This window comes from Triticum urartu, chromosome 5, assembly GCF_003073215.2.
Source record: "Triticum urartu cultivar G1812 chromosome 5, Tu2.1, whole genome shotgun sequence".
NCBI lineage: Eukaryota > Viridiplantae > Streptophyta > Magnoliopsida > Poales > Poaceae > Triticum > Triticum urartu.
Window position 1 is genome coordinate 556,285,393 of NC_053026.1, and position 10,768 is coordinate 556,296,160.

The window sequence follows — 10,768 nt, forward strand, 5'->3', positions numbered from 1 at the left end:
GAGCCATACATCGTTCTATACACTCCACCACTTGGCTAATACTCTTATGGTTCTGCGTGCAAGAGCATGTCATGTTAGTGACTGGGTCTGTTAGACAGTTACGACCGAGTTGACTTGCCATCTTCTTCTCTGTTTCTTCCCAACAATGACGAGTAGATTTTCGAAACTACTTGTAAACGGAGTATATATAAGCAAGTTTTCACAGCAACTTCAGCACAATCAAAGCAGTAAAGCTCAGTAGTATACAACCAAAACAAGCTCAGGTTGTGGATCATACCTAGCTTAGCTTCTACCACCTCAGACCCCCAGCTAGGTAGGTCGATCTCGATCAAGCGCATCATATTGACCGATGGGTTCAAATTCAAACACCGCCGACCGCTTTAACGCGGATGCGCTCAAGCATATCGTGCGCGCCGGTTCTTCTGCGGCGATGATCGACTGGTACGTTATATGCGCCAGCGCGATTTTAGTATCTGTGCTGCGGCCGCGGCAATCATGCATATATAGGCACTGCATAGCGCCATAGCCTGATCTGATCTCTCCACATGCATGAGTGTCACAGGGGCAACGAGGAGCACCGCCGCTGCATCGTCGCCTGCATGGTCAAAGGCGCTTACGTCCTCGAGAGCGACAGAGCGATGGGCAGGTCGGAGGCGGCGGCGCTGGCGCCGGCGTGGTGGGAGAGTTTTCACTTCAGCATCAACCAGAAACTCACGGAGGGCAGGTCCATCTATGGTGCCATCTACGAGCACGTGCCCGGCCCCCGCCACCCAGCCGCTCCACGGTATGTCGTCGCCTTCAGGGGCACCATGCTCAGGCATCCCGAGTGGAAGGTGGTGATCAAAGACCTCTACCATGACTTCGAAATATTGATCAACAAACCGAAGAATGGCACACGCTCCAAGCTAGCGTGCCGGGCGGTCGACGAACTTATGGATTGCCAAGCCGGCCTAGGAAGCGCCGACGTCTGGCTCGCCGGGCACTCTCTCGGCGCTTCGCTGGCACTGGACGTGGGGCGGGACATGATGGAGAGGCGGGAGCTCAACCTCCCTACCTTCCTCTTCAACCCGCCGCAGGTGTCGCTGACGGCGGCGATGAACTTGCTGAACGCGCAGGACGTGGCCAAGAGGCACCTGCACTTCACGAGTTACTTCTTCAAGGCCGGTGCGGCGACGGTCTCGGGTTGCCACCGGGAGCGCATGGAGAAGCTGTTCGACCGGCTTTCCCCATGGGTGCCGAATCTGTACCTGCACGAGAAGGACTGGATCTGCCAGGGCTTCATCGACTACTTCGAGCTGCGGCAGCAGTTCGTGGACCGCTTTCACTCCCGCTTTCCCTGCGTTGCAAGCAAGTCCATGACACTGTCGTACCGCGACATGCTCTGGAGCCTGCTTGGCAAGGACAAGGAGCGGCTGCATCTCCTGCCATCGGCGATGCTGTGGAAGACCGCGCAAACCAGCCTCGATGCGCACGGCCTCCAGCAGTGGTGGAAACCGGACAACGGGCGCCGGCACACGTTATAGGTACCCTGGTACCTGAAGCATAAACTACGGACGTGGATTTTTAAAGCACTTGCACCCAGGCCCTGCAACCCTAGTCCTCCAATATCGCTTTAAGATCCACTAGGGGTTGGGGCGCGCCCGTGGCGCGCCTCTTGAGGGGCAGCTGGTGTTGGAAATATGCCCTAGAGGCAATAATAAATTAGTTATTATTATATTTCCTTATTCATGATAATCGTTTATTATCCATACTAGAATTGTATTGATAGGAAACTCAGATACATGTGTGGATACATAGACAACACCATATCCCTAGTAAGCCTCTAGTTGACTAGCTCATTGATCAACAGATGGTTACGGTTTCCTGACCATGGACATTAGATGTCGTTGATAACGGGATCACATCATTAGGAGAATGATGTGATGGACAAGACCCAATCCTAAGCATAGCACTAGATCGTGTAGTTCGTGTGCTAAAGCTTTCCTAATGTCAAGTATCATTTCCTTAGACCATGAGATTGTGCAACTCCCGGATACCGTAGGAATACTTTGGGTGTGCCAAACGTCACAACGTAACTGGGTGGCTATAAAGGTACACAACAGGTATCTCCGAGAGTGTCTGTTGAGTTGGCACGAATCGAGACTGGGATTTGTCACTCCGTGTGACGGAGAGGTATCTCTGGGCCCACTTGGTAGGACATCATCATAATGTGCACAATGTGATCAAGGAGTTGATCACGGGATGATGTGTTACGTAACGAGTAAAGAGACTTGCCGGTAACGAGATTGAACAAGGTATCGGGATACCGACGATCGAATCTCGGGCAAGTATCGAACCGCTAGACAAAGGGAATTGTATACGGGATTGATTAAGTCCTTGACATCGTGGTTCATCCGATGAGATCATCGTGGAACATGTGGGAGCCAACATGAGTATTCAGATCCCGCTGTTGGTTATTGACCGGAGAGTCATCTCGGTCATGTCTGCATGTCTCCCGAACCCGTAGGGTCTACACACTTAAGGTTCGGTGACGCTAGGGTTATAAAGGAAGCTTGTATGTGGTTACCGAATGTTGTTCGGAGTCCCGGATGAGATCCCGGACGTCACGAGGAGTTCCGGAATGGTCCGGAGGTAAAGATTGATATATTGGACGAAGGGTTTTGGAGTCCGGGAGTGTTCCGGAGGTACCGGGTGATGACCAGCATGACCGCAAGGTGTTTCGGGAGCCCCGGCAAGTGTTGGGGGGCTTCATGGGCCAAGGGAAGGGGGCAAACCAGCCCACTAAGGGGCTGTGCGCCCCCCTCACCTAATCCCACGTGACCAGGGGGTTTGGGGCGCCCCATCTAGGGTTCCCACCTCCTGGCTTGGGGGCCAAGTCACCAAAGGGGAGATCCCATCTGCCCTGGCCGCCGCCCCCCCTAGGGGAAACCCTAGGGCGCCTCCCCTTCCCCTTGCCCCGATATATAATGGAGGTTTTGGGGCTGCACATGACACGAGATGAGTTCCTCTCCTCTATATGACGCAGCCCTGCATCTCTCCTTCCTCCTCTCCCGCGGTGCTTGGCGAAACCCTGCAGGATAGCCACGCTCCTCCATCACCACCACGCCGTTGTGCTGCTGCTGGATGGAGACTTCCTCAACCTCTCCCTCTCTCCTTGCTAGATCAAGGCATGGGAGACGTCACCGGGCTGTACGTGTGTTGAACGCGGAGGTGCCGTCCGTTCGGCACTAGGATTTCCGGTGATTTGGATCACGACGAGTACGACTCCTTCAACCCCGTTCTCTTGAACGCTTCCGCTTAGCGATCTACAAGGGTATGTAGATGCACTCTCCTCCCCCTCGTTGCTGGTCTCTCCATAGATAGATCTTGGTGATACGTAGGAAAATTTTGAATTTCTACTACGTTCCCCATCAGTGGCATCATGAGCTAGGTCTATGCGTAGTTTCTATGCACGAGTAGAACACAAAGTAGTTGTGGGCGTTGATTTTGTTCAATATGCTTGCCGTTACTAGTCTTATCTTGATTCGGCGGCATCGTGGGATGAAGCGGCCCGGACCAACCTTACACGTATGCTTACTGTGACGCCCCCGTTTTGACCGTACACTAATCATGCACGCAAATGTGTACGATCAAGATCAAGGACTCACGGGAAGATATCACAACACAACTCTACAAATAAAATAAGTCATACAAGCATCATATTACAAGCCAGGGGCCTCGAGGGCTCGAATACAAGAGCTCGATCATAGACGAGTCAGCGGAAGCAACAATATCTGAGTACAGACATAAGTTAAACAAGTTTGCCTTAAGAAGGCTAGCACAAACTGGAATACAGATCGAAAGAGGCGCAGGCCTCCTGCCTGGGATCCTCCTAACTACTCCTGGTCGTCGCCAGCGGGCATCACGTAGTAGTAGGCACCTCCAGTGTAGTAGGAGTTGTCGTCGAAGATGGCGTCTGGCTCCTGGGCTCCAACATCTGGTTGCGACAACCAGATAGAAGGGATAGGGGGAAAAGAGGGAGAAAGCAACCGTGAGTACTCATCCAAAGTACTCGCAAGCAAGGAGCTATACTACATATGTATGCATTGGTATCAAATGGATTAAGGGAATCATATGTGGACTGAACTGCAGAAAGCCGGAATAAGGGGGGGTAGCTAGTCCTTTCGAAGACTACGCTTCTGGCAGCCTCCGTCTTGCAGCATGTAGAAGATGGTAGACTGAAGTCCTCCAAGTAGCATCGCATAGCATAATCCTAACCGATGATCCTCCCCTCGTCGCCCTGTGAGAGAGCGATCACCGGTTGTATCTGGCACTTGGAAGGGTGTGTTTTATTAAGTATCCGGTTCTAGTTGTCATAAGGTCAAGGTACAACTCCAAGTCGTCCTGTTACCGAAGATCACGGCTATTCGAATAGATTAACTTCCCTGCAGGGGTGCACCACATAACCCAACACGCTCGATCCCATTTGGCCGGACACACTTTTCTGGGTCATGCCCGGCCTCGGAAGATCAACACGTCGCAGCCCCACCTAGACCAACAGAGAGGTCAGCACGCCGGTCTAAACCTAAGCGCCCAGGGGTCTGGGCCCATCGCCCTTAGCACACCTGCACGTTGCGTGGGCGGCCGGAAGCAGACCTAGCCTAGTGGCGTTCCAGTCCAATCCAGCGCGCGCCGCTCCGTTGCTGACGTCACGAAGGCTTCGGCTGATACCACGACGCCGGGATACCCATAACTACTCCCACGTAGATGGTTAGTGCGTATAGGCCAGTAGCCAGACTCAGATCAAATACCAAGATCTCGTTAAACGTGTTAAGTATCTGCGAACGCCGACCAGGGCCAGGCCCACCTCTCTCCTAGGTGGTCTCAACCTGCACTGTCGCTCCGCCTCAAAGTAATAGTCGGGGGCCGTCGGGAACCCAGGCCCACCTCTACCGGGATGGAGCCACCTGCCCCTTCAGCCCCCATCTCCGAACAGTATCACAGGTAAGGTAACTGTGTAAAGTATATTGTATATGCCCGTGATCACCTCCCGAAGTGATCACGGCCCAGTAGTATAGCATGGCAGACGGACAAGAGTGTAGGGCCACTGATGGAACACTAGCATCCTATACTAAGCAGTAGGATAGCAGGTAATGGTAACGACAGTAGTAGTAAGGACAGGCTATGCATCAGAATAGGATTAACGGAAAGCAGTAACATGCTACACTACTCTAATGCAAGCAGTATAGAGAAGAGTAGGCGATATCTGGTGATCAAGGGGGGGCTTGCCTGGTTGCTCTGGCAAGAGAGAGGGGTCGTCAACACCGTAGTCGTACTGGGTAGCAGCGGCGTCGGTCTCGTTGTCTAGCGGAAGAAGAGGGGGGAAGAAACAATGAATATAATGCAAACAGATGCATAACGATACATGACAAGACAAGTAACGGTGTTAGGGGTGCCCTAACGCGGTATTAGGTGATACCGGTGAAGGGGGATAACATCCGGGAAAGTATCCCCGGTGTTTCGTGTTTTTGGGCAGAGGAGCCGGAGGGGAAAGTTGCGAGTTCACTATGCTAGGAATGCGTGGCGGACGAACGGGCTGCGTATCCGGGTTCGCCTCGCCGTTCTGAGCAACTTTCATGTATAAAACTTTTTCATCCGAGTTACAGATTATTTTATACGAATTTCTGAAGTTTAAGCAATATCCTAGATTTATTATTAAACTAAAATAGGATTATTGCACCAGCATGACGTCATCAGTCAGCTGAGTTGACCATGGTCAACCCTGACGTGTGGGGTCGGTCAGTGCCCAGTCAGCATACAGTCAGCGTTGACTGGGTCAAAGTTGACCAGTCAACAAGGTCAATGGGGCCCATCTGTCAGTGACACATATTTTTAAAAGGAGGTTTAAATTAAGCTAACTAGGGGTGGGGCCCCTCTGTCATGGAGTCCTCAGACTAACTAAATAGCTAATTAGTTAATTAGACAAAATTAATTGAGTTAATTAACTGAACCACTAATTAATTAATTATTTTAGTATTTATTTTATTCTTTTATTAACATTTCTTTTTTTTCTTTTTTTTCTTAAGGCAGGGGCATGGGCCCCATTCGTCAGTGGCTCAGGCCAGTTGAGGGCACAGGCTAACGGGCGAGGCAGACCCGGGCGCGTCGCGGCGAGGCCGGCCGGAGCGGCGCCCGGCAGCAGCAGTGGCGGGAGAGGGACTCCGTCAGGCGCGGGGATAGCGGGGAGCGGTGGCGGACGCCGGCGAAGGCAGCCGCGCGGGGATGGGGAGCAGGGGAGAGTGGCAGTGGCGAGCGGCTGTGAGCGAACGGCGGCAGCATCAATAGGAAGCAGCGGCAGTGACGGGAGGAGGCGAGCCACGAGCACGGCGGGGCGCACACACGGACGGCATGGGTCGCGGCCGGGTACGGCCACGTGAGGCAGGGTCGCGGCCAAGCGTGGGCGAGCGCGTACGGGCGGCGACGTCTACGGCGGGGAATACGGAAGGAGGCGAGGGGTTTGCTCACCCCCGTTGCAGGGCAAGGGGTCGGCGAGGCTCGATGCAGGCCGACGATGGAGAGGCGGGGGGGGGTTGAGGAGGCGGTCCGGCGGGGTCCGGCGACGACGCGAGGTGATGATGATGTCGATGGCGTCGAGCAGGCATCGGGCCACGAGGGAGGGGACGGGGCCGCGAGGAGGAGGCCGGGAGGGGCAGCGCTTGACGATTCGGTGACGGGGTCGGCGCCGGTGACGGCGCACAGCGGCGAGGTGCGTTGGGGCTCGGGGCGGCAAGCGCTGGCGCGCCCCCGATCCAGAACGCGCGTGGGGGGGAGTGGGGCGACGGGGTGGGTTAGGGTTTGGTTCGTGGGGGGGTAAGGGAGTGAGGGAGGTTTGGCCGGCTGGGCCTGTGGCCGACTGGGCCGGCCCTTGGGTCGGCTGGCCCCGGGGGGGGGGGTCTTTTCTTTTGTTTGTTTGTTTTTCTACATATTTTATTTCTTTTCTGTTTCTTTTAGTTTCCTTTTCTTTTAGTTTTAACAAAATACGAAAGTGGCACCTAAATTGATGTCACCAATTATGCCATTGCCACAAATATTTTGGCACACTATATAAAGTACTTTGTATTTGTTTATTATTCTAAGAGCATTTAAATAATAGTTTTGCCGCTGTTTTATTTGTTATAGTGCAGTTAAACACATTATGAAAGTGTGCTTCCTTCACCAATATTACTTTTGATTTATTTGTCACAATTCGAACAATTTAGTTTTAACATTTGAAAACTTCACCGTTTGACTTTATTTTGAAGTTGAATTCCGAACCGGTTTTGGACTAACGTGAGATTACCAACAGTAATCGAGGTGACATGGCATCACTAACAAAGGGTTACTGTAGTTTAATTATCCGGGCGTCACACTTACGTGAGACCGGTTCCACCGACTGACATGCACTAGTTGCATTAGGTGGCTGGCGGGTGTCTGTCTCTCCCACTTTAGTCGGATCGGATTCGATGAAAAGGGTCCTTATGAAGGGTAAATAGCAATTGGCATATCACGTTGTGGTTTTTGCGTAGGTAAGAAACGTTCTTGCTAGAAACCCTTAGCAGCCACGTAAAACATGCAAACAACAATTAGAGGACGTCTAACTTGTTTTTGCAGGGTATGCTATGTGATGTGATATGGCCAAAAGGATGTGATGAATGATATATGTGATGTATGAGATTGATCATGTTCTTGTAATAGGAATCACGACTTGCATGTCGATGAGTATGACAACCGGCAGGAGCCATAGGAGTTGTCTTAAGTTATTTATGACCTGCGTGTCAACATAAACGTCATGTAATTACTTTACTTTATTGCTAACCGTTAGCTATAGTAGTAGAAGTAATAGATGACGTGACAACTTCATGGAGACACGATGATGGAGATCATGATGATGGAGATCATGGTGTCATGCCGGTGACGATGATGATCATGGAGTCCCGAAGATGGAGATCAAAAGGAGCAATATAATATTGGCCATATCATGTCACTATTTGATTGCATGTGATGTTTATCATGTTTATAGATCTTATTTTCTTAGAACGACGGTAGTAAATAAGATGATCCCTCATAAAATTTCAAGAAAGTGTTCACCGTTGTGATAATTCGTTGTTTTGAAGCACCATGTGATGATCGGGTGTGATAGATTCTAACGTTCACATACAACGGGTGTAAGACAGATTTACACACGCGAAACACTTAGGTTGACTTGACGAGCCTAGCATGTGTACAGACATGGCCTCGGAACACAGAAGACCGAAAGGTCGAGCATGAGTCGTATGGTAGATACGATCAACATGAAGATGTTCACCGATGTTGACTAGTCCGTCTCACGTGATGATCGGACACGGCATAGTTGACTCGGATCATGTAATCACTTAGATGACTAGAGGGATGTCTATCTGAGTGGGAGTTCATAAGATGAACTTAATTATCCTGAACATAGTCAAAAGGTCTTCATAAATTATGTCGTAGCTCGCGCTTCAGTTCTACTGTTTAGATATGTTCCTAGAGAAAAATTAGTTGAAAGTTGATAGTAGCAATTATGCAGACTAGGTCCGTAAACTGAGGATTGTCCTCATTGCTTCATAGAAGGCTTATGTCCTTAATGCACCGCTCAGTGTGCTGAACCTCGAACGTTGTCTGTGGATGTTGCGAACATTTGACATACACATTTTGATAACTACGTGATAGTTCAGTTAAATGGCTTAGAGTTGAGGCACCGAAGACGTTTTGAAACATCACGAAACATATGAGATGTTTTGAGGGCTGAAATTGGGATTTCAGGCTCGTGCCCACGTCAAGAGGTATAAGACCTCCGACGATTTTCTTAGCCTGCAAACTAAGGGAGAAAAGCTCAATTGTTGAACTTGTGCTCAAATTGTCTGAGTACAACAATCGCTTGAATCGAGTGGGAGTTGATCTTCCAGATGAAATAGTGATGGTTCTCCGAAGTCATTACCACCAAGCTGCTTGAGCTTCGTAATGAACTATAATGTATCGGGGACATATATGATGATCCTTGAGATATTCGCGATGTTTGACACCATGAAAGTAGAAATCAAGAAGGAGCATCAATTGTTGATGGTTGGTGAAACCACTAGTTTCAAGAAGGGCAAGGGAACAAAGGGATACTCCATGAAACGGCAATTTAGCTGCTGCTCTAGTGAAGAAACCCAAGGTTGAACCCAAACCCGAGACTGAGTGCTTCTGTAATAAGGGGAACAGCCACTGGAGCAGAATTACCCTAGATACTTGGTAGATGAGAAGGCTGGCAAGGTCGATAGAAGTATATTGGATATACATTGTGTTAATATGTACTTTACTAGTACTCCTAGTAGCACCAGGGTATTAGATACCGGTTCAGTTGCTAAGTGTTAGTAACTCGAAATAAAAGCTACGGAATAAACGGAGACTAGCTAAAGGTGAGATGACGATATGTGTTGGAAGTATTTCCAAGGTTGATCAAATACCGTACGCTCCCTCTACCATCGAGATTGGTATTAAAACCTAAATAATTGTTATTTGGTGTTTGCGTTGAGCATAGACATGACTGGATTATGTCTATCGCAATACGGTTATTCATTTAAGGAGAATAATGGTTACTCTATTTATTTGAATAATACCTTCAATGGTCTTGCACCTAAAATGAATGGTTCATTGAATCTCGATCATAGTGATACACATGTTCATGCCAAAAGATATAAGATAGTAATGATAGTACCACCTACTTGTGGCACTGCCACGTAAGTCATATCGGTATAAAACGCATGAAGAAGCTCCATGTTGATGGATCTTTGGGCTCACTCGTTTTTGAAAAGTTTGAGGCATGCGAACCATGTCTATTGGTGTATATGCATGAAGAAACTCCATGCAAATGGAGCGTTTGGACTCACTTGATTTTGAATCACTTGAGACATGCAAATCATACCACATGGGCAAGATGACTGAAAGCCTCGTTTTCAGTAAAATGGAACTAGAAAGCAACTTGTTGGAAGTAATACATTTTGATGTGTGCAGTCCAATGAGTGCTGAGGCATGTAGTGGATATCGTTATGTTCTTACTTCACAGATGATTTGAGTAGATGTTGAGTATATTTACTTGATGAATCACGAGTCTGAATTATTGAAAGGTTCAAGTAATTTCAGGGTGAAGTTGAAAGATCATCGTGACAAGAGGATAAAAGATCTATGATATGATCATAGAGATGAATGTCTGAATTACGAGTTTGGCACAGAATTAAGACATTGTGGAAATTGTTTCACAACTAATACAGCCTGGAACACCATAGTGTGATGGTGTGTCCGAACATCATAACCACACCCTATTGGATATGATGCATACCATGATGTCTCTTATCGAATTACCACGATAGTTTATGGGTTAGGCATTAAAGACAACCACATTCACTTTAAATAGGGCACCACGTAATTCCGATGAGATGACACCGTATGAACTATGGTTTAGAGAAACCTAAGCTGTCATTTCTTAAAAGTTTGGGGCTGCGACGCTTATGTGGAAAAGTTTCAGGCTGATAAGCTCGAACCCAAAGCGGATAAACGCATCTTCATAGGACACCCAAAACAGTTGGGTATACCTCCTGTCTCAGATCCGAAAGCATTAAGGGATTGTTTCTAGAATCGGGTCCTTTCTCGAGGAAAAGTTTCTCTCGAAAGAATTGAGTGGGAGGATGGTGGAGACTTGATGAGGTTATTGAACCGTCTCTTCAACTAGTGTGTGACAGGGCACAGGGAG

At 49.1% G+C, this 10,768-nt stretch overlaps 1 protein-coding gene across 1 annotated transcript; it reads left to right on the forward strand.

Annotated features, from left to right (window-relative positions):
• The first annotated feature begins 349 nt into the window (after nucleotides 1-349).
• Nucleotides 350-1,539, forward strand: LOC125507373 (GDSL esterase/lipase At4g10955-like). The gene is made up of 2 exons (XM_048671962.1): nucleotides 350-441; nucleotides 563-1,539. The coding sequence occupies exons 1-2, from the start codon at nucleotides 350-352 to the stop codon at nucleotides 1,521-1,523; spliced, it is 1,053 nt and encodes a 350-aa protein (XP_048527919.1). The 3' UTR covers nucleotides 1,524-1,539.
• Nucleotides 1,540-10,768: the final 9,229 nt, after the last annotated feature.